The sequence below is a fragment of the Lentinus tigrinus genome (genome assembly GCF_003813185.1).
Source record: "Lentinus tigrinus ALCF2SS1-7 unplaced genomic scaffold L226scaffold_5, whole genome shotgun sequence".
Classification (NCBI taxonomy): Eukaryota; Fungi; Basidiomycota; class Agaricomycetes; order Polyporales; family Polyporaceae; genus Lentinus; species Lentinus tigrinus.
The window spans coordinates 189,441-213,299 of NW_027137914.1; the positions used below are offsets into that span (position 1 = coordinate 189,441).

At 57.5% G+C, this 23,859-nt stretch overlaps 11 protein-coding genes and 1 non-coding gene across 12 annotated transcripts; 6 read left to right on the forward strand and 6 right to left on the reverse strand.

Annotated features, from left to right (window-relative positions):
* Window positions 1-90: 90 nt before the first annotated feature.
* L226DRAFT_456569 (uncharacterized protein) lies at window positions 91-1,755 on the reverse strand (the record flags this gene model as incomplete). The annotated part of the gene is made up of 6 exons (XM_067675306.1): window positions 91-438; window positions 610-681; window positions 737-831; window positions 889-1,391; window positions 1,454-1,560; window positions 1,654-1,755. 6 exons carry the CDS (start codon window positions 1,753-1,755, stop codon window positions 91-93), a joined length of 1,227 nt encoding a protein of 408 aa, XP_067538684.1.
* A 1,114-nt stretch (window positions 1,756-2,869) lies between these two features.
* L226DRAFT_531490 (Clavaminate synthase-like protein) lies at window positions 2,870-4,763 on the forward strand. Its single transcript, XM_067680091.1, has 7 exons — window positions 2,870-3,511; window positions 3,585-3,854; window positions 3,907-4,012; window positions 4,086-4,229; window positions 4,288-4,344; window positions 4,407-4,470; window positions 4,521-4,763. The coding sequence occupies exons 1-7, from the start codon at window positions 3,125-3,127 to the stop codon at window positions 4,609-4,611; spliced, it is 1,119 nt and encodes a 372-aa protein (XP_067538685.1). The 5' UTR covers window positions 2,870-3,124; the 3' UTR covers window positions 4,612-4,763.
* On the reverse strand, window positions 4,320-5,639 carry L226DRAFT_283928 (uncharacterized protein). The gene is made up of 4 exons (XM_067673579.1): window positions 5,243-5,639; window positions 5,106-5,175; window positions 4,887-5,034; window positions 4,320-4,829 (listed from the first exon to the last, which is right to left on the reverse strand). The coding sequence occupies exons 1-4, from the start codon at window positions 5,533-5,535 to the stop codon at window positions 4,762-4,764; spliced, it is 579 nt and encodes a 192-aa protein (XP_067538686.1). The 5' UTR covers window positions 5,536-5,639; the 3' UTR covers window positions 4,320-4,761.
* Window positions 5,640-5,714: 75 nt separating this feature from the next.
* Window positions 5,715-6,671, reverse strand: L226DRAFT_283939 (uncharacterized protein). The gene is made up of 3 exons (XM_067673580.1): window positions 6,444-6,671; window positions 6,215-6,376; window positions 5,715-6,161 (listed from the first exon to the last, which is right to left on the reverse strand). Exons 1-3 carry the CDS (start codon window positions 6,528-6,530, stop codon window positions 5,895-5,897), a joined length of 516 nt encoding a protein of 171 aa, XP_067538687.1. The 5' UTR covers window positions 6,531-6,671; the 3' UTR covers window positions 5,715-5,894.
* Window positions 6,672-7,035: 364 nt separating this feature from the next.
* Window positions 7,036-10,507, forward strand: L226DRAFT_531492 (phospholipid:diacylglycerol acyltransferase). The gene is made up of 18 exons (XM_067680092.1): window positions 7,036-7,271; window positions 7,342-7,396; window positions 7,461-7,756; window positions 7,816-8,036; window positions 8,112-8,258; window positions 8,308-8,359; window positions 8,413-8,421; window positions 8,472-8,476; window positions 8,535-8,589; window positions 8,642-8,683; window positions 8,742-8,747; window positions 8,797-8,869; window positions 8,925-9,004; window positions 9,070-9,258; window positions 9,318-9,421; window positions 9,494-9,554; window positions 9,614-9,934; window positions 10,010-10,507. Exons 1-18 carry the CDS (start codon window positions 7,125-7,127, stop codon window positions 10,193-10,195), a joined length of 2,049 nt encoding a protein of 682 aa, XP_067538688.1. The 5' UTR covers window positions 7,036-7,124; the 3' UTR covers window positions 10,196-10,507.
* Window positions 10,508-10,522: 15 nt separating this feature from the next.
* Window positions 10,523-13,023, reverse strand: L226DRAFT_543609 (FAD/NAD(P)-binding domain-containing protein; the record flags this gene model as incomplete). The annotated part of the gene is made up of 10 exons (XM_067682211.1): window positions 10,523-11,085; window positions 11,140-11,252; window positions 11,314-11,467; window positions 11,535-11,903; window positions 11,962-12,089; window positions 12,145-12,517; window positions 12,571-12,613; window positions 12,683-12,779; window positions 12,836-12,945; window positions 13,000-13,023. 10 exons carry the CDS (start codon window positions 13,021-13,023, stop codon window positions 10,523-10,525), a joined length of 1,974 nt encoding a protein of 657 aa, XP_067538689.1.
* Window positions 13,024-14,138: 1,115 nt separating this feature from the next.
* L226DRAFT_543610 (uncharacterized protein) lies at window positions 14,139-15,445 on the forward strand (the record flags this gene model as incomplete). Its single annotated transcript, XM_067682212.1, has 2 exons — window positions 14,139-14,879; window positions 14,978-15,445. 2 exons carry the CDS (start codon window positions 14,139-14,141, stop codon window positions 15,443-15,445), a joined length of 1,209 nt encoding a protein of 402 aa, XP_067538690.1.
* Window positions 15,446-15,977: 532 nt separating this feature from the next.
* On the forward strand, window positions 15,978-19,074 carry L226DRAFT_567810 (N-anthranilate isomerase; the record flags this gene model as incomplete). The annotated part of the gene is made up of 2 exons (XM_067684080.1): window positions 15,978-16,300; window positions 17,022-19,074. 2 exons carry the CDS (start codon window positions 15,978-15,980, stop codon window positions 19,072-19,074), a joined length of 2,376 nt encoding a protein of 791 aa, XP_067538691.1.
* Window positions 19,075-19,181: 107 nt separating this feature from the next.
* L226DRAFT_t51 lies at window positions 19,182-19,274 on the forward strand. Its single transcript has one exon. It is a non-coding gene; the product is annotated as a tRNA-Ser (tRNA).
* A 967-nt stretch (window positions 19,275-20,241) lies between these two features.
* Window positions 20,242-20,997, reverse strand: L226DRAFT_284039 (uncharacterized protein). Its single transcript, XM_067673581.1, has one exon. It carries the CDS (start codon window positions 20,800-20,802, stop codon window positions 20,401-20,403), a length of 402 nt encoding a protein of 133 aa, XP_067538692.1. The 5' UTR covers window positions 20,803-20,997; the 3' UTR covers window positions 20,242-20,400.
* L226DRAFT_457554 (G-protein alpha subunit) lies at window positions 20,787-22,405 on the reverse strand (the record flags this gene model as incomplete). Its single annotated transcript, XM_067675378.1, has 7 exons — window positions 20,787-20,851; window positions 21,054-21,261; window positions 21,351-21,422; window positions 21,487-21,958; window positions 22,021-22,127; window positions 22,186-22,280; window positions 22,360-22,405. The coding sequence occupies 7 exons, from the start codon at window positions 22,403-22,405 to the stop codon at window positions 20,787-20,789; spliced, it is 1,065 nt and encodes a 354-aa protein (XP_067538693.1).
* On the forward strand, window positions 22,357-23,783 carry L226DRAFT_284087 (uncharacterized protein). The gene has a single exon (XM_067673582.1). The coding sequence runs from the start codon at window positions 22,707-22,709 to the stop codon at window positions 23,622-23,624; it is 918 nt and encodes a 305-aa protein (XP_067538694.1). The 5' UTR covers window positions 22,357-22,706; the 3' UTR covers window positions 23,625-23,783.
* Window positions 23,784-23,859: the final 76 nt, after the last annotated feature.

Sequence of the window (23,859 nt, forward strand, 5' to 3'; positions counted from 1 at the left end):
TATGGATGGGGAGGAGGGCGTCCAACGCACAGAACCAAGCAAAGAGAGCTTTCGGTGATGGATATAGTGCGGGTGCGCACCGTGGTCTCCTTACGCCGCTTCCGACATGGTCACATCCGCGAGAATCGATTCGTCTGCAGCCCCATTGGCGGCGCCGTCGTTCTTCATGATGACATCAGGCTTAACATCGGACTCCGGCTTGATGCTATGTTCTTCCGTCTCTGCACCGTTGACGCCGGTGTCCTCCGCATCGGCGGCTTTGCGCGTGCCATTGGTCGCGGGTTTCGCAAAGTCCGAGGCGCCGTTGGTCTTTGCGATGTCGTGCCACTTGTCGACGAGGACCTTGGCCCGCTCCCGGAACTTGAACTCGTCATCGCGGGGTACCCTGTCGTCGGGGAGGATGTATATATGGCGCATGACCTTCCCAATCTTCGAGAACTGAGGCGAGTGGCGGGCAAAAAATCAGCCTTATTACCAAACATGACAACAAAGGCGTGATGTAGGGAAGCGATCCGCGCGGGAAGCACTAGGCACGCGTTGCCAGCAAAGCAAGGCGGGAAAAATTGCGCAATGGCAAGGATGTGGATGTTGAGGACGGTCAACACTCACCAGGAGATATTCCATTGTCATGTGTGGGTAGTTCTCCACAGTAGAGAATAGTTGGTCCAGCGCGGGTATTTCCTGATTATGGTGTAAGACAAGAGTCCATGCCTGCTCATTTGACATGACGGCTCACCTCCTCCTTCGGAACGAGGTTTGGATTCAAGAAGGCCTTCTGAAGTTTGTGCCGCCATTCCCGTACCTTGTTGGCTTCGGGATCATTGGCGAGGGCTGTCGCGATCATGTCAATGAGTCGAGTCCACTTGTGGAATAGTGATCACTTACGACCATCATCCTCCTTACTGCGCTTGGCCTTCTTCGTTGGAGGAGGGGAGGAACGCTTGCTCGTACTTTCATGCCCACCATTCCCAGCACCCTCATCCTCCGATTCGACTACTGCCTTCGACTTGGGGCCGTTCTTTTTGCCCTTCACAGGTGTTGCTCGAGGCTTGCTGGCAGGTTCGGTGGACGACTTCTTGGCCTTTGACTTGGCTTTCGCGGGGGCAGCGTCAGACTCGCGCTTTCTCTTCTTCGGCTTCGGCTTCTTCTTCTTCTCCACGTCCTCGTCGGCCTCCTCCTCGCCATCGCTCTCGAGCTGGTCGACCTCGGCGTTGGCCTCATCTTCCCGTGCCTCGGCGGCCGCAGCGTCTCGTTCCGCCTCCCACTCGGCGGGGTTCAGCGCGATACGGTATCCCTTCAAAAGGTCGCCGTTCTTCTTGTAGGGCTCGTTGATGTAGGCCTCAATCTCGTGCTGCTGCAGCCTCGAGATATCCTTGGGCACTATCCATGCGCTGTTGCGCGGGCAAGACGATTGAGCATCCAACGAGCATCAGTAGCGTGTAGGGGCACTCACTAATCACCAACGGGGAAGAATCGCACGCAGTACCAGTTTCCCTTTTTCGTTTTCGCGTTCGGACGCTCCCTTGCGACGGCCGCGGGGACGCTGTCAGGATCAACAATCTATGCGCGCGAGCAGAGCAGAGTCAGAGCTCTGGAGGGTACGCGTAGGAAATGCCGCGCGGAGACGCGACTGGAAGCGGGGAATGCGCTCACCATGGCGGGCCATGGGGGGAAGCCCCGGATTTTGGCCAGGACTACGTCGCGCACTTCGTACGACTGTTCGTAGGTTTGTGTCTTCGCGGCTTTCTTGCTCATCTCTGAGTCTGATGGACGCGTCGGGGAGGGGAGGGCAGCGAGAAGCGGGCGGAGGGTGCTTGAGGAGCGGGCGAGGGAGTTGGTGGTCGACTGTAAAGGTTCAACCCCTTGGAACGGCAATCCCCGAGCGCGGGCTGCCGGCAAAGAGGGCCCGTGCGCTTCCAGCAGCAGCCTCCACATAGAGTTGCAACTCAGATCGAATTCCGTCCGTCCTGCTATCTACATCTACACATGTACACATGAGGGCGGGTATACGCAACACAGGCAAGCGACTGGACCACATAGCGGATGTTTCTCACCGACCCCGCCCCCACACAATGCAGCGGTCCCCGTCGTTCGCCTTCGTCCGCCCCACGTCTCTGGCGTGGGTGCGCGGCGGCTGAGACAACGTGTACGGTGGTCCGGGGAGATAAGCAGGGAAGCGCGTCCGTCCCATGTTCCGCGGATGATCGTCATGACAAGCCGCACGCGCCCGCGCCATGTACGATGCAGTCGGCCTGAGGCGATGGCACATGCAGTACTGCAAAGTTAAGAGCTCAGATTGAGGAGAGAGCGAGCGCTCACTTTGGTGCCGTCCGTATGCAGCGCAAGCCCAGGCCCGGATGTTGCAACTGTGCAACAGGCTGATGTAGGAGAATATGTAGTGCTGGTGGCACATGCACTATCCCGGAGCAATATGAGAATCAAGTCACCTATCAGAGCTGTCCGTTACGCACCATTGCCAGCCCACCAGCACCCGGTGAAAGCATATCCCCGTCGTCCCTGCAGCTTCTGCTGCCACCTACAAAAATGGTAGCCAGGCCAGCAGACCTGTGACGAGCGTAGAGTGGCCGTCGGGATTCGTGCCCAATTGTGCTACACAAGTCATCGAGTCAGCTTAGCCATGAGAAAAAGTGAATCGTTGGAAAGCGTTGCCCAGATGCAATTGTTTCGCAGGCGAGGAGATGGTGGTAGTGAAAGAAGAGATCAATGCCTCACAGCAGCTGCAGCTCTGCTCCGCGATATCCCGGGTATCCGGTCCGCTCCTTAGCCGCAAACCACCACCACTAGGTACCCCGGGTTTATCTATGCGCTGTCAGATGGTGTCAAGTGCTCATGTCGGTCGTAGATGTAGCCTCGAGCGAATGAAATTGGCAAAGCCTCTGCAATGAATTCGAGCCGCAATCCTGATAAAGCGTGGTGGTCACCCGCTCGCCCCGTCGTTCACATATCGCGTCATCCGTCGAAATCCCTATGAGGCCTGACTAGACCCTCATGTGAGGAGCCCAATTTCCAAACGGCCCCCGGCGCCGTCCTCTACACACTGACTCCACCTCCTGGATTCAACTCTCTGCGCCAGGCTCCAGCTGCAGGTTACCAGCAAACCATCATGGAGAGCAAATCTAACACTTTCTCCAGTATTCCAATCCTCGACTACTCACTTCTATCCACTCCGGACGGACACGCGAAGTTCGTGGAACAGCTGCGCCATGCGTTGATCCATGTGGGGTTCCTCTACCTCTCCCATCCGCCTGTCTCTCAGGAAGACATGAACGCATTGATCGAGTATACCCCACGATTGTTCGAGCTCCCTCAAGAGGAGAAGAACAAGATCCGCATGGCCAATTCGCCTCATTTCTTCGGTTACTCCAGGTTCGGTGCGGAGTTGACCAAGGGCAAGACGGATCAGAGGGAACAGTTCGACTTCGGGACTCCTTACGAAAATCAGTGGAAGCCCGGAGAGCCCGAGTATATGAAGCTCTGGGGACCACCGCAGGCAAGTCGCTTCTGTTCCTGTTGATCTATTGTGACTTTGACTGACGTCTATGTATGTATGTGCGTCCTTTCAGTGGCCATCCGATGAGCTCATTCCGGGTTTCAAGGAGACTTACCTCCGGTATCTTTCTCAGGTCGAGCAGCTGAGCTATGAGTTTATCGCACTCATAGCCGAGGCCTTCGAAATATCCGAGGATGCTCTCTCGCCGTTTTTCAATGGCGGCACGAAGCCGAATCCTGGGCTAATGCAGCATCGGTCAAAGATCGTCAAGTACCCGGCTCGCAAAGAGGGCGAGTCTGATCAGGGCGTAGGACCCCATTTCGATGGCGGGTTCCTGACCTTCGTGGGTACATGTAAAGGCCATGGATGTTCCGCTGACATTCTTGCCATGACAGCTGTTGCAAGCTTCGGATCACCCAGGACTGCAAGTACAGAACCTTGCTGGGGAGTGGATTGATGCCCCTCCTATCCCTGGCACGTTCGTGGTCAACTTGGGGAAAGGTATGGCACCATGATTCTCATGTCATGCCTCAATAGGATGTGACATACAAACACTAACGGCCGACGTTCGCAGCGCTGGAGACTGTCACGCAGGGTCTTGCTCGCGCGACGTCGCACCGCGTGCTCTCGCCTGTGCCCGGGTCGACCCCTCGATACTCTATCCCATTCTTCCAGAACATTGCTCAGGGAGTGTGCATTGGCGATCTGGTGCTAGATTGTGCGCACTTTGCTTCTGATCCCATATGTATGGACTTGCACTGATGGTGCAGCTGCAGTCAAGCCAGAGATCTTGAAACTCAAGGATTCTCGCGGACAAGTCGGTGCTACGGACTGTAAGCGACGCTGCATCGTAATAGTGCGTAGAAGCATGTGTTGATCAGGGTCCTGTTTACAGCAGTGAACTATACAGAGTATGGACAATATCCAACCGGGTACGTCAACCTCATCGGTCGCGTCAAGTAAGTCTTACCTACTTGGCTGGTGATATCGCCTGATCGAGCCCGTACAGGAGCCACCCGGACGTCGCAGAGAAGCACTATCCCAACATGTTTAAGCAGTTCTTCCCCCAAGGATTGCCCGCGCAAGGAAGCGCGTACTGAGTGACGATATTCATTGAAACAAGTTAATGCATATAACCAAGGAATGTCGGGAAAATCCCGGATGTATCTAGTAGTCAGGATTGAAGGAGAGTGCTTGTATGGAAGGAACCAATAATTACGCCACGGGACAGCGGGATCGCATATGATGACTCAGTGCCGCTCAAGCTTAACACGGATTCGAGAGTCCCTCCTACGCCTCTCGACGAGAAGATAGCTCACTAGGTACACAGCAAGGATCAACAGAAGCCTTCACTGAAATCGAATCGCACACATACCGATGAACTTGTCAATTGCGTCAGTGATCTCTGGAATAGGCTGCACCTCAAAGAATGCGTGCTTGGCCATCCGGAACACGAAGAAATGCCTTCTGTGCGGATGAAACTCGGCTACGGGTTTCTTCTCAGGATCGTCGCTCTTGATGAGCTGCAGTGAACAGACGAAAGAAGCTCGCATTATTGCAGTGTCGGGTAGAGATAGCGTCAGGATGTGCGTACCTGGAAGCGACCCCGGTGCGTCTTCCATCGATACTCTGCTCCGCTGCTGGCTTGGAACGTCCCGCCACTACTTATGACGTCGATGCGTCGAACGTAAGCACACGTAGTCGCGGCATGAAGTTAAGTGGGATACTAACACATGCTCAGAATCAGCCTTGAGGAACTGCGCTGCCGAAATCCATTGGCCCTTGTCACCACCAAAGCGGACGCGAGGCTCGCGGGTCTGCAGACCCTCGATCTCGGCGACGGTCACAAGCTCACGGGTCTCCATGTCGAGCTTGTTTATTTTGGTGATGTTCGGGTGCCAAAAGCGCGTCACGATCTCGAAGTGCATCGAGTCGTCACCTGTCGAAAGCGTCGTGTTTCGCAGACTGTTCATAGTGAACTCGAGCTTCTGTGGCGGCTTCGGCTTTGCTGCGGGAGGTGGCATAGTGTCTGATGGTTGAGTGGCGCGCAGAGAGAAGAAGGCTCGAGGATAGACTGAGTGGCGGAGAAACAGCAGACACACAACGAGCGGGCAGGCGAGAGCAGTAAGGGGATGACCTGAGGGAGGGCTAAGGTATCGGAGGAGAACCAAGTATATAGCGCGCCAGCACCGAGAGAGCTCCGAGCATTGTGCGATACACGTCAGTGAGAGTTATGCTGTCCCTGCCCATCCACCGCCATGCGACTGGGTCACTCCGAGTACACGGTACTGGAACCTTCTCCCACAACGGCCAGAATTATGGCGCACCATGCCAAGGGGCAAGTCGGGTCCTCGATTGCCGGGCGACATTGCTGTCAATAATTTCAGTGGGACTGTATCCGGATTGGCTGGCCGTGGGCGCGCCGCTGGGGGATGGAGGGACTGGGGACAGCAAAACCAGTGACGGCGGCCAGGAAAAAGGCGTGGATGTCCCGTATGCAGGCACATTGTCGCACAGCCGGTGATAGAGATGTCCGTTGGTGAGAGAAGCGGTGGAGGATGCAAGGGATCCGTGAGAAGCGTTTCAGACGCTGCGAATCCACCTCAGCAATGCGTCTGGACCGTAAGGAAGTTCTCCTGATAAGTTGCCACTTTTGATTTCTCTTTCAGCGTGAAGGAGGATCACAAGACTAATACTACCTACATACGTCGACCGATCACCGTCGAAGCGTCGTGTTCCAATTGCAGAGACCGCCAGAGTCGGAGCGCCGAGATGTCGATGAAGTGGATGTATGTCTGGCATGCTTGGGTGTGTTGGGAGAATTGTCGACGTCTCGGCAGAATGTGCTAGACAGTTCAAGCAAGCCTGAGGCCTGAGGGTCGGCAATGTGACACACGGGTGTCAACGTACTTAAGTTAAACTGGGTACTTACATACCGGCACACCAGGCGGTAAGATGGGCTAGTTCGGAAGGCGGCCGTGGTAGAGGGAGGATTTTTTGACACTGGTGGTTTGCACATTGATGGCCGGTTCAGATGGGTGCTTATGTACGTGCCATCACCCCCGGGTCGGGGCGTATCATGAAAGTAAGTTGGGTCTTTCGAAAGGGGCACTTCCACGGTACAATTGACGTGGCGCCGGTAGACCAAGCGGATGTCAAATCAACCATACGTGTTCGTCGCCCACGTTGAACATCGAAGGGAGGGACTGGTATTGTGTAGACACAGAGATCAACGAATGAATCCAACACGAAGCAGAACTACTGGGTCATTCTGTCGCCTGCAATGAGGTGTGGTTGACGTACATGCCTTTTCAAGCGGCCCCCACCAGCCGTACCATCTGTTGATTGCTGCAATTGCAAGTACAGCTTGCGGTGAGTGCATAAGTCGAGGTTGGGGTCGAAGTTTTGCTAATCCTCGTGTGGTTGCGGACCGTCGTCCGATGAATGTAGGGTTAGGGGTTACGTAGTTGAAGCGAGCATGAGATATTCTGCGCGGGCATGAACTGTGGCAGCCTTGCGGGCAACGACCATCTCCTTCATCTCCGACCTGGTCTCCATCTGTCCTGAGCAATTCCTGCTGTCTCTTGGCCTCCTCTGACGCGCTGTGCCTGCCATGTCAGTCCTCACGCAGCGCTTCAAGAAGAGGAATCAGTCCGACTCGGTCATTGCTGAGACGCATCATGACGAACGTACGACAACCAACGACCTTCACGTAGTCGAGGAAGAGATAGACAAGAAGCTGAAGGGCTTACACAAAAAGGCAAGTGACTCAGATATCTAGCTATACCCAGAGGGCCAACGATCGACATCACACTTTGTACCAACCCCAGGACGATCGGCATTTCTATGCTACCCGTCGCTTCCTATTTCCCCTGGGCCTCCTGCGTGAGTACGCTTGCCTTTCGTGACATTGAAGAGTTTGAATTGAGTCAGCGTTTTTGCCCAACAGTCGGTGTGCTAGTTGGATACTTGATCTACCAGCCAAACGACTTCCAAGACTTCCAGACCCACCTCGCTCTTCTCATGGACGAGTTTGAAGTCCGAGTGCCCGAGTTTCCCGCAATTGATCTCCCGCAACTGGATTTTTCCCGCGTTGAGGTGGAGTGGCAGAAACTATGGCAGAATGTCCCGGAACCTTGGAAGCTCAACAACAATGGCCTCGAATTTACTGTTGGCGAGGCCATGGCTGAGAAGGGTCTCTCCGCCAAGTATCCTGTCGTGCTTGTACCCGGAGTCATCTCTACGGTGCGTCACTACTTGTTCACCGCACCCCGTCCGGCCAGTTTGACACGATCGTCGTGCAGGGCCTAGAATCATGGTCTACTTCACCCGATTATCGCGCATTCTTCCGCAAGAAACTCTGGGGCGGCTTCTCGATGATCTCGCAGGTCACATTCAACCGGGACAAATGGATAGCTGCTCTGATGCTTGATCCCGTAACGGGTCTTGACCCACCTGGTGTCAAGGTTCGTGCTGCCGAGGGGATCGACGCCGCAAGCAGCTTCATACAGGGATACTGGCTGTGGTGCGTTCCTGTCCATAGAGGTTCATGTATGCGTAGTGATATCCGTCAATGCAATGCCTTTTCCTCTCACCTCAGGTCCAAGATCGTCGAGAACCTGGCAGTGGTCGGATACGATACGAACAACCTGCACCTCGCGCCGTACGATTGGCGTCTTTCGTACTACAATTTGGAGGAACGGGATGGATACTATTCCAAACTCCGTGCAACGATCGAGGGCTTTGTGTAAGTAACCCCCTGTTCATTGGCGGGGGATACTGAACCCGAACCTCAGTGCTCGGGAGAAGCGCAAAGTTGTCCTGACTGCGCATTCAATGGGAAGCACCGTAAGTCCATTCTTGGTTTCGCCTCACATCACCGCTGAGTTAACATTGTGTAGGTGATCTTGGTAGGCCATTGATCATACCGCTTGGCTCCTTCGCTGACCACTCACCACAGTACTTGTATGTTCTGACGCGTGCGTACGGTGCAGATAGGACGATAGTTGACTGTTCTACTTAGCTTCAAATGGGTGGAGTCTCCCGAACATGGACGAGGTGGTCCCGACTGGGTCGAGGTACAGTTCGAAGCTGACGCCCCCGCCGCTTCACTGAATCCGCGCACATCAGAACCACATCGAATCGTTCATCTCAATCGCCGGTACTCATCTAGTGTGTCAAACACCGCCATTGTTCGTGTTCGTTTCCATCGGCTGACTGCAAGTCACAGGGTGTAGTATGTACTACAGATCAGTAAATCCGGAATGTGCCTCACGCTGTGACAGGCCAAAGCCATATCGACTTTACTCTCTGGCGAAATGAAGGATACGGTGCAGATCAACCCTGCAGGCGCATACGGTCGGTCTCGGTCGCTCTTTGTACCTCCAACGGCCAGTCTGACTTGAGGATACAGTACTGGAGCGGTTCTTCTCGCGCAAAGAGCGCGTGAAGCTTTTCCGGAGCTGGGCAGGCGGCGCCGGCATGTGGATCAAGGTAGTCATCATTCCTTCAACTTGGATTGTCCGTCGCTGACCTGGCTCTCTCGGTGCGTTCGATAGGGCGGCGACGACGTCTGGGGAAACGCGACGTTTGCACCGGACGACGTTGCCAACAGTACCCACACCCACGGCGCGCTCATTGCGTTCCGACAAAATTCGCCAGCGCTGCAAGGCGAGGCTGACATATTTAACATGACATCCAGCAGCGCTGGCACTTGGATTCTTGAACGCACTCCGACCACCTTCCAGGTGCGTACGCACTGTAGTTCATGTGGTTGCGGGGTGGCAACTCATAGATATTGGGGCAGAAAATGATGGCGTCCAACTACTCATTTGGGATCGAGCGCGACGTGGAAAAGCTCAAGGCGAACAACGTCGACTTCAGGAAGTGGAGCAACCCGCTCGAAATACAGTGAGCCTCTTCACAGATTGTCGCGTACCCCTGATGCATGACATCGCCTTCCCTCCCGAACCCTCTGCACAGGCTACCGTACGCGCCGTCCATGAAGATCTACTGCGTGTACGGCCACGGCAAGCCCACAGAGGTCCGTTCTTCCTGTCGATTCCCAGCTTTCCGTGCCTGATACCGCCGCGCCTCCTCCAGCGTTCGTATTGGTACACGCAGACCGACTACGAGTACGACGAGGTCCGGCCCGACGACCCCCACGCGCTCTGCAACGAGGAGGACCCCGCGAGCGGCGCGAACTGCACGTCCCCGCGCCCGCCCCTCGACATGCCCCTCTCGCGCCAGACGTTCATCGACGCCGAGTACACAGACGAGACGCTGAACCCCCCGGTCGTGAACGGCGTCAAGATGGGCGAGGGCGACGGCACGGTCGGCCTCCTCAGCCTCGGCGCGATGTGCGTCGAGGGCTGGAAGCGCGAGCGCTGGAACCCTGCGCGCATCCCGGTGACGACTGTCGAGGTGCGTCCTTCCTGCAGGGTTTTTCGCGCCTCTCTCTCCCCATGTGCTGCTGCTGACGCGGGCTTTTGGCGGTAGTTGCCGCACAACCCTGTTGCGACGATCCCGCGCGGAGGGGGGACGACGGGCGACCATGTCGACATCCTCGGCTCCACTGGCCTGAACGAGATCATCCTCAAGGTGGCGACTGGGGCGGGAGGGGAGGTGCAAGATTCGTTCGTGTCGAACATCCGGGAGTATGCGAAAAAGGTCAAGTGGGATTAGAGAAATTGCGATGGACAGATATCAGGGGTTGGCACTCGTAGAGGACAATGTGTGTGGGCTTTGCCGTACTCTACTACTTCAGTTAGATTTTATACATCAATGCGAACAGGACTTCGATGCGACTCGGGCAGACGTTGGGGGGGGGGTTGAGGATGCATTGCAAGGGCGACCGATAAACAGTACATACATGTCCGTGAACAGCATCGAGATACCACTATATACAAACGAAAGCGAACGGGAGCGCAAGGTCCATACTGTCCAACCTAGTCTTTACATGCTGATGGGTATACACAATTACAATTGCACACATATGCCAGAGCATCACCTTCATGGGGCCTCGCTGGATTCCTGCTGGCGTAGCCCCAGCTCGCCCCTCTTCAGCCGGAGGACGTACCCGTCAAACGCTTCCTGCTCTAGACTGTTGAGTCCGTTGCCGTGTTCGGCATGGATGACACGGCGTGCGTTGACCTTGTCCAGGACCATCCGGATTTCCGTCTGAAGGTCCGCGCCAGCTTCCCGGATCGGAGCTGGTATGCGCAGACCTGTCGGAGTGTTCGGCGTGCGGGGAGAAGGCGGCGGAGAGGGCACGCTGCGGGTATCGTGGATCCTGAGTTGCAGGCGGAGCAATTTGTCAAGCTGGGCCGGGTCGACGACTGGTGCGCGCACATCAAGAAGACGAGAGACATCGGGCTCGAAAGCTGTCTTCGCCGAAGAGGAGTCTGGGGATGGCGGTATGGGTAGATGGAAGCCGGTGACAATTTCGAGCTTGCGGCGGACGGCCTCATGCTGCTCGGGGGTGGTTGGGTCGAAGAGGTGGACACAGAAGTCGAGCGCGCGCTGGACCTCGTCTTCGGAAAGGCGCGTGCCCATGTCTGCCCCGCCCTGGATGACTGTAGAGAGGTGTCAGTTGAGGGCAATGAGGAGTGCACTGTGAAAGGACGCGCCTGGCCGGAGGAAAGCGAACGCCTTGTCAAAGTTCTTTTCCTCGATATCTGCGAGGACGTTGTCGGACTGTGCCTTGATCTGCTTGTATGCGCTCAGGACAACAATCAAGAACCTGCCGCGGGTCGTGTCAATGAGGTATACAGCGAAGTCGCCAAAATGAGGCATGGACATACCTGGTGTACGACAAGGACACACGATTGCTGTGCCAGCTCGCGGACGCCACTTCCGTGCAATCTCCTCGAATGGAGGCTGCAATGGAAGCTGCCGCGGAGAGACCCCCGGTCATGGCGAGGTGGACTCCGGACGAGAAGAACGGGTCAATGAACGCTGCGGAAGAACGGTTTAGACGGGGAAGTACTCGAGTACATCTTCGTCGATGTATGGACGAACTCACATCCGGCATCGCCGACGATCCTGAACCCAGGACCTGCATATTCGCCAGCAGAGTAGCTGTAATCGCTAGCACTTCTGGCCACTGGAGGCTCTTCCTCGCTATCGTTTTCGTCCGTTTTGACGCTCACGAGCTCTCCGTCACCGACGAGGCCCAAGACGCCAGGAGCAAGCTGGAGGAAGGACACGTAGCGATCCGCGAGGGTCGAGGCCGTCCGCGCGGAGATTGAGCCGCGGTGACCGCCGCTGGGATGAGGAGACCCCGCGGAGGACGAGGCGCGGGAGCGAACACCGAGCTGCTTTTGGTCCATGACGATGCCGACGGACGTCAGACCCTTGTGCAGTGGGATAAACCAGGCCCAACCAGACTCGTCTACAGATCGTCACAATTTTCAGAGAGAGTGTGGCAGGGACGTGTCCGGGGGACGTACCACTTAATGCCTCAAAGAAGGGGGCGTTTTCGCGCGAAGTGCCGACGCCGTACATGCCCGTGTTCTTCCAGTATCCCCAGACGGCAACGTTCTTCAACGAGGAGTTGAATTTACGGTTTTTCAGATACCTGCGGCGGAGGGTGATGAGAGGTGGTCCTGTGGAAAGGAGAGGACAATGCTAACTTTGTGCTCATGATGCCAGCCCGACCACTGGCGTCGACGAGGTAGTCGAAGGTGATCTCGCGCTTAGCGCCATAGGCGGATTCGTACATGACGCTGTGAGGGCGACCAAGAGATGCAGCATCGTGGGCGCCGTTGAGAGTGAACTCAACTGTACTGGATCGACGTTGTCCCAGAGGGGGACGGGGGGGAAAATGAGGGGCAGCACGAATTGGGGAGGGGGGAGGAGTGTTGTCGAAGGTGATGTCAGTGACACGAGTCTGTTCGTAGACCTTGACGCCACAGGAAGCGGCGTGGTTGAGGAGGAGATGGTCAAACTCGGCGCGGGTAACGTTCCAAGCGTTGTTGGATGCTCCAAGGGCGACAAAGTCGGTGTCTGTAGGAGATGATGAGGGTGAGGTGATATGGGAAGAGGAGAAAGTGGCCGACATCCTTCCTGCATGTACTGGTTGAACTTGATGGCGGAACCGGGCTGAGGGTGGAGGATGGTTAGTGAGACAGGGTAAGGTAAAGGAAGCGGAGGAGAAGTAGAGGTACTTGCCTTGGGGACGAAGCCGTATGCGGCGATTTTGTCTTCGGCGTCGATGAAACGGAGAAAATGACGGACCGATGGAAGGAGGGATTCGCCTATGTGATACCTGAGGAAAGAGATGAGAAAGTGGAGGGAACTGGGGGAGGAATGGTTAATACTGACCTGGGAAATTGCGCAGCCTCAAAGAGGACGACGTCGAAGCCCTCGCGGGCGAGGACGGAAGCGGTGTAGGAACCGCCGGGGCCGCCGCCAATGACAAGGACCTGAGCATGCTGTGAGAGCGGTGAGTGGGTGGTTAGAAATGCCGTGGATAGAGAACGGCGGACTTTTGGGTAGTCTGCAGAGGGCATGGTGGGAGAGGACAAGAGGGGACGATGGAGCACGAGGAGATGAGAGGGAGGTGAGAGGTATATAAGCGAGAAAATGGAAGTGTGATTTGCAAGAAGGGGGCGATGGTTGGATGGGATAGACGAAGCAGGGCGCGGTTTGGGAGATGGGCAGCAGGACTTGGAGTGAGACCATCGAGGAGTGCTGGCCTTTATACGAGTGGGCAAGCAGCAGAGGACGAGGGCAGGCGGTGGGGGCCCAGACATGAGCTGAGCTGAGAGGAGAACGTCGGTTAGAAGACGGGCAGTTGACATCCTCTCTTTGCTGCCACAAGGCCTGTCCCGGTGACTGCCGAACTGGCCCTCGCCCGCATCCCGGGGCGCAGCTGCAGCCTCTGCACGGTCTCTTGCTAGACAGGCTGGCGGAGACGTCGAGGAGGAGCGTGGACGGCGACTGAGACCTCGCGTCGAACCTGTCACGCGAGTCACGATCCCCGCTGCCAGTGCATCGGATGAGCGTGAATTGACGCTCACGGCTCGAACGCGAACAGAGGCTTTGACTCGCTCGCTTCCCTGTTTCTCTTGCAGCATCGCGCCTCGCCGCTCCCGACGCGACGCGCTAGGCACATCGAGTGTCGCTTTCTTGCTCTCGCAGTCGGACGCGGCCGAAGACTCTAGCGGCGCACGCTGCTCTCGTGCACGAAATGATCTACGCCCGACAAGTCGAAGAAGACGGCGGGGAAGACAAGCGTGCACTTGCTCGTCCAGAACATGCATTGCGTATGCTATGACGTCGCCTGTTCTCCTACTCTTCCATTCACAGGCCGCCGTTCACCTGGGCCTCGCGACCTGTCTCCGTGCCTTACGCGCTGTACTTATCAATCAGACATGTATCCTCCTGCAAATGCTAGCAAATCTCATCTCCTTGTGCCTGAACACAAGTCTGTACACAGCACAAGCACGGTACCCTTGCCGGTGCCGCCCCCAAGCAGAGGCAGAGGCAGGGCAGAGGTGTCAATGTGATTGCCACTCCAGGCCAAATCCGGAAGGTTAGGCGCTCATCCTGCCCAGAGCCCACCACCACCGCTGCAGGCCACCGATAGTACCTTCTCCTTCCCCTACTCCTTCCTCCCCCCTCCATGTCCTCCGCAGATCCATCCTCTCCGCCCTTGCTTCTCCACGACCCCTCAGCTCCCGCTTTGGTCCTCAATACCTCCCCTCCAGAGGATCCACCACCCCCTTACCCCTCAGCACGCCGCACCCGACAGACTCGCAGGCGCCGTGCCCTCCTCGACAGCAGTGAACACTCTCACCCGCAGGCTCCTTCAGACGAATACGACACCCTATCCCCTCCCCTCCAGTGCCAAGAAGGCCCACCAGATGATGGCGATGCCTCCGAGACCACCCCTCTTCTTAGCCCCAACCCCAACTCTCCCCGTCCCCCTCTCCATCCTGGTACCATACGCCGCCGCCGCACTCTCTCCCTCACCAGCACCTTGAGATCCTCCGCATCCCTTGCTCCTTCCTTCGCCCACACCGTCTTCTCTGCCTTCCAACCGGAGCGCGATTCCGACCTCGACCCGGACTGCCGTGAGGAGGATGGTCCGGAACACGACGAGCCCGAGCCTGATCTTGAGAGCCCATCTCAAAGTCCCATCGTGCGTGACTATGACCCCGCCCAGAGGGCGTTCGCCGCTGAGCTTTCTGGCTACGCGCAACGCCAATTGCAGAGGCACCAGCAGCTCTCCTTTGCAGCCCGCTGGCGGAGGTACTTCCGCCCGCTCAGGAGGAGAGCGTACTATTCTGCACTCTTCCACATCCTGCTGCTCAACTTCCCCTACGCGCTCTTCTCGTGGTTATTCCTCTTTGTCTTCACTTTGGTGCGTCCTCTTCCCTTCAGTCTGCGTTGTGCTTTACGGCACAGGCACGGTACCACAGATCGTTGACGCAATGCTGACCTCTCTCCGCGTTATCGTAGGTCGGCACATGCACCCTCATGGCGCTACCCCTGGGCGCCGTGTTCTGCTTCATAGACCTATTCGGGGCCCGTCTCCTCTCGCGCGGCGAGCTCGCGCTGCAGACAACATTTCACGGTCCCCTAGCATATCCGCTTCCCAGCCCCCCACTCCCCATCTTCCTCCGCACGCGCCCGCCAACCCCAGCGCAAATAGAGGCGGGCGTGCCCGCGAGCGCGACCGTGCAGGAGACGTCGTTCTACAGGAACGCGTACGCCATGTTCACGGACCCCACGAGCTACCAGGCTCTGTTCTACTTCCTGGTCATCAAGCCCGGAATCACCGTGCTCATGTTTCTGTTCTTCATCGTCCTATTCCCCATATCGGCAGCGCTGGTCCTGCCCCTCCCGGCGGTGCTGCGGTTGGCGAGGAGAGTAGGGATCTGGCAGGCGAATGTGGCGGTGGAGGGTCTTTACTTTGCTGCCCGGTGACGTTTGCGCGCGGGCTGGCGCTCCGAGCCTGGTGCGGCGAGTGCGCCGTCTTGTATAGTACAATTATGTAGGTTACCTTTAAGCTTCGCCGAGTTGCAACACGCAGCTCTTTCTGACTTCTATCCATCGCGATGTGTTGTGGCCGGCCTCCGAGTGCGGGGATACTAGGGTTAGGGTCATAAAAGATGTCGACTGCTTACTGACTCAGAGTCGAGATGGAGACTCAGAGGCCCTCCGACCTTGCTCCTCGACCTCACCTCCGTCTCGGACATCTGTTCATCTCCCCGCCCTTCCACCCATCTGCGCGCGCCGCGCTGGTCTTTCTCCGACGAACAGGCCGCTTGCCAGCTTGAACGCCTCCCGATCCGGCATACATATATCTCTCGCGGTCAACAGATCGTCTCCCTATAGTCTCGATCCTTACCTCCTCCTCGCCTCTCTTCGTGCGGTGGCGGCCTACTAGTACCTGCCAGCACACAGCGACGCTCATCCATCTCCATCTCCATCTCCTTCGCAGACCATAGACCGCAAGATGGCCCACGTCCTCCCGCTCGAGCTGACGCGCCCGCTCGACGTGCTGCTCATCGACAACTTCGATTCCTTCACCTGGAACATCTACCAGTCGCTCTGCCTCCTCGGCGCGGACGTGACGGTGATCCGCAACGACGCGATTACCCCCGCGGCGTTCCCGCTCCTCAAGCTCAACTCGCTCATCATCTCCCCCGGGCCAGGGCACCCGATCACGGACTCGGGCATCTCGCGCGAGGCGATCAGGTACTTCACCGGCAAGGTGCCCATCCTGGGCGTGTGCATGGGCCTCGAGTGCTTAGTCGACGTCTTTGGCGGGCAGATTGGGTGAGTCTTCCGTTTTGGTGCGTTCGATGCGCGCTTGGAGAGGCCCGAAGGGAATGGAGAATGGACGCAGAGGTGTGCCCCCTTCTGCAGGAGTTGTGCGCGTGTAGTCGCGCAGAGATCAGAAGGGCGTATCCTCGCGTGAAGGCCTGATCTGCTGCTATGCGGGGGCCTGCTCGTGCCCCGAAGATCCTGCGTGCTTCACAGAAGGATGCGAACTGTTCTGTCGTTCTTGAATGGCAAACGCGCTTTTGGCTTTTCTGCTCGCGGGGCCCAGGCTCGGCGGAAAGCGGGGCAGCTTGTCTTGAGACAGGTTCCGTCAGTTTGCATGGATTCTGCTGTTTGAAATGCTCCATGCTCCATGCCTTCTTTGAGCGTGGAGTTTAGCACAACGGATGCAAGGCTATGCTGGTGGTCGAATTACGCAGAGCTCTTGCCTTCCTACACATTTAGGAATTCATCCTCTATATCTCCTTGCTGGTTATAGACTTTGCTCGCTTGCATGCTCTCTTGGGCGGAGGGGGTGGGCAGAATCCTTACGTCCGCCGTCGTTTCCGCGGTGCTCGTTGAGGGGAATCGTGCATGGCGGATGTTCGAGGGTGTTTACTGCAGCTTGTAGTCGGACGATTTGCGTCCAGAGTGCTATGCCGAATGAGCTACCTACCGTGTTGATCCTCATCTTACTCGCGTGTACATCTCTGCATGCTGACACCCTCCTTCGCAGCTTTGCGGGCGAGATCAAGCACGGGAAGGTCAGCCCCATCCGTCACGACGGACGGGGATGTTTCAAGAACATTCCCCAAGGCATCAAGTCCACCCGTTACCATTCGCTCAGTGCGAGCACCAGCAGCCTCCCTGCCGAACTTGCGGTCACTGCTATCACGCAAGACAGTGGCGTCATCATGGGGGTCCGCCATCGCAAGTACACCCTAGAAGCTGTTCAGTACCACCCAGAGAGCGTCCTGTCCGAGAGCGGCGACACCCTCTTCAAGAACTTCCTGGCCCTCCGCGGCGGTACTTGGGACCTCAATCCGGCATACCGCGTCTCCGAAGAGGCACTTCCCGCCTTCGGCCTTGAGGGCATTGCCGACAAGGTCCCCAACGGAAACGCCACGCCCGGTGCGTCCAACACGAAAATTCCTACCATTCTCGAGAAGATATACGCGCAGCGGATCAAGGACGTCGAGCTCGCGAAACAGACCCTGGGCACGACACCGGAGGACCTCGAGACGCTCCTCAACCTCAACATCGCGCCCCCGGCGGTGTCCTTCGTTTCCCGCCTCAAGCAGGCCCCGAAGAAGCCCGCGCTCATGGCGGAGATCAAGCGCGCGAGCCCGTCCAAGGGTCCCATTGCGATGTCGACGAACGCTGCACAGCAGGCGTTGTCGTACGCCCTCGCGGGCGCGTCTGTTATCTCGGTGCTCACGGAGCCGACTTGGTTCAAGGGCACGCTCCTCGATATGCGCCTGGTTCGGCAGGCGATCGACTCGCTGCCCCATCGTCCCGCTGTGCTCCGCAAGGACTTCATCTTTGACGAGTACCAGATCGCGGAGGCGCGTCTGCACGGTGCGGATAGCGTGCTGCTCATCGTCGCTATGCTCCCCGTCTCGCGCCTGCACGCCCTCTACGAGTACTCTCGGTCGCTAGGGATGGAGCCCCTGGTTGAGGTCAACAACGCCCGCGAGATGGAGGCGGCCCTCGCTCTTGGCGCGAAGGTCATCGGCGTCAACAACCGGAACCTGCACGACTTCCAGGTCGACATGCAGACGACGACCCGCCTCGTGGACATGGTTCGTGAGCGCGACGTCATCCTCTGTGCGCTCAGCGGCATCCAAGGCGCCGAGGATGTGCGGACGTTCGCCGAGCAGGGCATCAACGCGGTCCTGGTTGGAGAGGCCCTCATGCGTGCAAAGGACACCAAGGCGTTCATCCGCCAGCTCCTGGACTGGCCCGAGGCCGAGGACGCCAAGGGCAAGGCGGTGGAGACTGCCCCATCACTCGTCAAGATCTGCGGTATACGGACGGTCGAGGAGGCCGTCCACGCGATGGAAACTGGCGCTGACATGATCGGGCTCATGTTCGTCCCGTCGAGCAAGCGGCACGTCTCACTTGAGCGGGCGCAGGAGATCTCGGCCACTATCCACTCACGCCGCGCCCAGCAATCCCACCGTCCCGCCGCCGTTGAGGTGTCGGTGGAGGAAGAGCTCAAGAACGAGCCTTGGCTCAACCTGCACGCCCGCCGGCTGACGGAGACTCTGGCGAGGGATCCGTTCAAACGGCCTCTTGTCGTCGGGGTCTTCCAGAACCAGCCGCTGGAGACGATCATCAAGGCAGTTGAGGACGCAGAGCTTGACCTCGTGCAGCTTCACGGCAACGAGCCCATCGAGTGGGCGCGACACCTTCCCGTCCCGACGATCCGCGTCTTCCATGTCGACGATGAGGGGCATGGGCTCACGGGTATCACCCGCCCGGGCGCGCACCAGTATGTCCTGCTCGACGCGGTGGCGAAGGGAAGTGCGAACGGGCTGAGCGGGGGAACGGGCACGCGTGTTGACCTGGAGATCGCCAAGGCGGTGGTGGACAAGGGCGAGGTTGGGGGTGGCGAGAAACTCCCGATCATCCTTGCGGGCGGGTTGACTCCGGATAATGTGCAGGAGGTGCTGCAGACCGTCCATCCGTGGGCCGTTGACGTGAGCGGTGGGGTCGAGTTGAAGGATGGGTCTGCGAAAGATCCTGCGCGTGTACAAGCGTTCATTGCCGCTGTGAAGGGGTTATAACAAATTCTGCCGATCTATGTAGTTGACGATGTAACAATGGATGGAATACTGGTTTGGGTTGATTGTGTGCAAATGTGACATCATAATAACGCCTTCTTCTCTTCCAAGACACTATGGCCGAGTGGTTAAGGCGACAGATTCGAATTTTCTCGATTATCTGTTTCGTTCTGCGAGCGCAGGTTCAAATCCTGCTGGTGTCGGAGTAATTTTTGCGCTTCAATAATGGTCATACGGACAGTCCGATCGTATGGGAGAAATATGAAACGGCTTAATTCTGGCTTGCGAGCGGCATCGAACGAGTTGCTGCACTCGAATTTAGCGTGGACGTCGGAGCAGCGGACGTGAGCTTTGTTGGGTGGAAAGCTCAATCATGGTGGTACGACCCGTAAGCTTGCTTCCGACAGCGATCGCGATGGTGCAGAAGCATCCGCCGGAGATGGGTCGAATTTGTTTCACCACCGCGGCTGAGCTGTGGATCTAGAGGGAGAAGCCGTCAATCATGAGTAATTGAGCGGACGGCGGCGCAGCACGAGGCTAGTCAATGGAAGAGGAAGACGAACCGTGGTCCGTTCTTTGAATGGCGTAGTTGACTTGCGCTGGCTAGAAGTTTTTGCAGCTTGCTTCTGCCGCTGGACGTCTGGAGGCTGCGACGGAGGCCGCACGATCAGGTATGGTAACGTAGCACACGGGTACCTATTGTCGGGTGTTCTAGGGAGTTTCATCGTTGCGTTGCAACTGACACCGGCAGCTCGCAGCTCGCAGGCCCAGGGACTTCGATGGGTTGGCCTGGAGCGATGCGTCGCCAGATGGAGAGACACTGACGGCCATCGATCATCGTCTGAAATTGGTGGGTTATTAGACTTGAATACACGGACGGTGTCGGCTGGCACGGAACGTCATGCAGCGTTCAAGGTCCTGTGGAAACCGAACAATGAAATGGACTGACTGAAATGCGAAACACAACCCAGTGAGGCCCATGTCGCGAGCGTTCATTGCGAGCGGGGTTGAGATTGAGCGGACTACCCAGCCTGAGGCTCCATGTGCATTGGAGAGACAGATTGTGCGTACTATGACTGTATAGTAGTTGATCAAAAGGGTGCCGTTTATGCCGGAACGAGAGAGAGAGAGAGGAGCAACCTAACTAAGGAGACACAACGGCAAAATCGGAAGAGAGGATAAACAGAACTAAGGGGGTAAAGGGCTACGTAGATGATTACAGAAAACAAAGCGATCCAGACACATCCAGACATGAGCACAACCACGAAAATGTCAAAAGGAGAAACGGGAGTAGGCGAAGAGAAGAGGTGCAGGTGAAGGGATTAGACATCATGGATCGCGAAGGGATGCAGCAACGAGCTGGCAGAGGTGTGTGCTCGAGATCACAGCGGCATGTGGGGCATGGAAGGAGCGACGTGGGGTGACCATGCTGGCGGGTTGGGCGCGAAACATTTTCCAACTATGTACAGTATGCGGTGGTGGATGCGATGCCCGGCGTAGCGCGTCACCACCAAATCGCGCGGGGGCGAGGCGAGGGAGATCATGATGAAGTCGTGGACGCCGGGACGAGCTGATGGAACACATGACAAAAGAGAATGCAGATGCGAGAGAGATAGAGGACGATAGTGAGAAGGAACAACGGCGGTCAGGGGGCGGAGATGCAGCATATGCGGCAAAGAACCATTCGCGCAACTGAGCATCTAACCTCAACCGGATTACAGGAGACCACATTCCCGGAGGTGCAGCTGCAAGAGGATATCCTGGATAGCGCTCAAGACGACTGTTGGAACGCGCCGAGCAAGATCCGAGCGAAAACGGTCAACGACGCAGCCGCGCGGCGCAGTGGAATGCACAGGCAATGTCAAAGGTGGCGACGTGCGAAGTCAGGTCGACAGGATGAGCGTGTCGCATGAAAGATCAAACATCACAACAGACGATCAGCACTTAGTCACTTCACTGCGACACAGTTTGACAACACGTACACTTGATTTGCTGGGTATCTGTTGCGCAGGTGTAGTGCGCATAGATCTGCTTGGTCGCAGCACTCTGGTTGAGCGACACGAATCGGTGGAGCAGATAGTTGCATGCTGCGTCGTAGTCATCGCCGCCGGTGTAGTCGGGGAAGTAGTCGCCAAGTGGTGACCTTGGCAGCTTCTCCGCGAACAGATCAATCTTGTTGAGGAACAGGATCTGCAACAGAAGGTTAGTCAACCGTGGTAGATACCGGACGCCGGTGATGAAGCTGGAGAGCCCAGTGGTGACGTGGGAGAGACACTTACGATTGACGTCTTGACAAACCATCTTGAGTTGCATATCGAGTCGAAGAGGGTGAGGGCCTCTTGCATACGGTTCTGTGATTGATGATGGAATCATGAAACTGGGAGTGATTGACAGGTGACAGCGGTGGGGACGTACCACACTCTCATCCTCATACAGCATCTGGTCGTACTCGCTCAAAGAGACCAAGAAGACGAGCGCAGTGACGTTCTCGAAACAATGGATCCACTTCTTACGTTCTGACCGCTGACCACCGACATCAAAGAGCTTGTAGGTTAGCTCGCCGACTTTGAAGGTTGTCTCGGTGATACCAGTGGTCTTTACACGGGAACGGAGGATGTCCTGATCCGTGGGCATGTAGTTGGAGGCGGCCATGCGGTCGATGGAATTGAAGTAGTACACGGCGGAGTCGTTGAGCTGGAACTCGCGGGAGCGGGAAACAGCCTCCTTCACGCCGGGGTCCCTCCAGAGACCGCGGATGGCGTCAGCAACGTCGCGCGGCATGACGTCGCCCTCAATCTGGCCAGGCAGAGAGAGGATGATGTTGCGCCGAGCGTCGTTTTGGGGCGAGAGGTGGATGTCCAGGTGCGGCATCGCGTCCAGGATGGCACTGGGGAGCGCGTTTGATCTGTCAGCGGGAGGGGAAAGGGGGGCAAAAGGAACGCGACGTACCGCATGGACTGGATGGTGTTGGAAAAGATGATTTCCTTGTACGAGTCCCGCTCTTGCTCGTTGTAACCGCCATGGTGGATGAGCTTCATCTGCTTGAGAACAGTAGACTGATGGGCAGTGAGCGGGGTGAGCGGGCGCGTTTTTGGGACGAAGATGAACACGAACCTTGCCCGACTCTCCAGCACCGAGAAGGAGCATCTTGATCTCATTCTTGGCCATCATGCGGTCCCGCTTGAGCTGGTTCTCGATCTCGTCGTTCCCTGCGCGCAGGGTAGGATGTCAACGGAGCGGGCGGGGGAGGGGTCAGGAGAATGGAGAGCAGTGATGGGTGGTACTTACGGGCCTTGGCCTCATCGTCGATGCCGGAGGACTGGACACAACCCATTGTGAGTAGAGATGGGGCGGCGAGGGGTGAAAAGAGCGGCGGGGGCGGGGGCTGGGGCGGCTAAGCCTGAGCGGGGGTGGTGGAAGAAGAGGAAGAGGAAGAGAAGGAAGGGGCACGGGCAGTGGCCAGAGGCGGGCGGCGCACAGTCCACTACAAGCGCCGGGCGTCTCCAGGCAGCGGGGCTCATCCCATCACCCGCTTGATTGGCGACCGCCAGCTGCCTCCCGCTCCCACTGCCAGGGGTCCGACGCGTTCCGCCGTCGATGATAGATTATAACAGCAATGCAACTAGATACAGTGTATGCGACAGACTCCAAGATCTAATGTAACCACCCCAGGTCAGCACAAGGCAGACCACAAATATCGTCCACGCCAACGCGCACTACCGTCCAAACAGAGCGAGCTGCAACAGAACATACACATGAAGCAGATAGAACTCAAGCAGTGGAAACATTCGCAGCACAGCTACCCCATGCACCTGCCGCCGGACCAATGCCATCTCCTTCACCGTCTCATCCACTCGCACAGGAGGTGGTCCACCAGCGGCACTGGCAGCGTCTGTTCCGCCTGCCACGGACGGATCGTCTTTGTCCCCGTCGACTGCGACAGCGCGGAACTCGACCCAGTCAACCTCGTCGTGGCAAACTTCAGCGGCTCGCGGGTGCCCACCACCTGCAGTTCCCGTCTGCCCTCCCGTCACCACGACGCTGGACGTGCCGAGCAGTCAGGCCGATGCCTCCTGCCCAACACTGACCCAAGTTGTCCGGGACACGGCAGCAGAGGGCTGGTCCTCGCACGTGTCGTCGTCCTCCGAGTCCGTCGAGTCGTCTTCGGCAGGCGCGTCAGCAGTCGAGTTCTCCTTGTCTGCCTCGATTTCAGCTACCTGCTGCACGGGCTGCTCCCCGCCAGGCGTGTGCACTGGCAAGGGATGCGACGGGAGGGAGGCCTGGCTGAGGAGAGCAGCGGCCTGTTCGGCGGCCTTGCGCGCGGCCTCGGCCTCTTCGAGCTTCTTGAGCTCCGCCGCTTCCTTCTCCTTCTCGAGCAGCTCCTTCTTCCGCTGTTCGCGCTGCAGGTCCAAGAAAACAAAGTCAGCAACAGAGCGCGACAACGCGGACACGGAACAAGAACAAGACAGACAGACAACCGCGGCCCGCGCGGATGCCGGGATGGAGGAGCGCCCGGGGTGGGGAACAGAATGATAATCGATGTAATCGGATAAGTAATCGGATAACTGACCTCCTGCTTCTCCTTGAGCTCGCGCGCCTCCCGCTCTTTCTTCAACTTCTCCCTCATCGCCCGCTCGCTCTCCACCCATGCAATTGCCTCGTTCGCCGCATGCTCAGGTCGCGACTTGTTCTTCAACAGATCTGTGGACAAACGGCACCATCCAGCAGCGCACGGTCAGCACACTCGTCATGCAAGCGACCACACGCACCATCCCCGCGAGGAAAAAA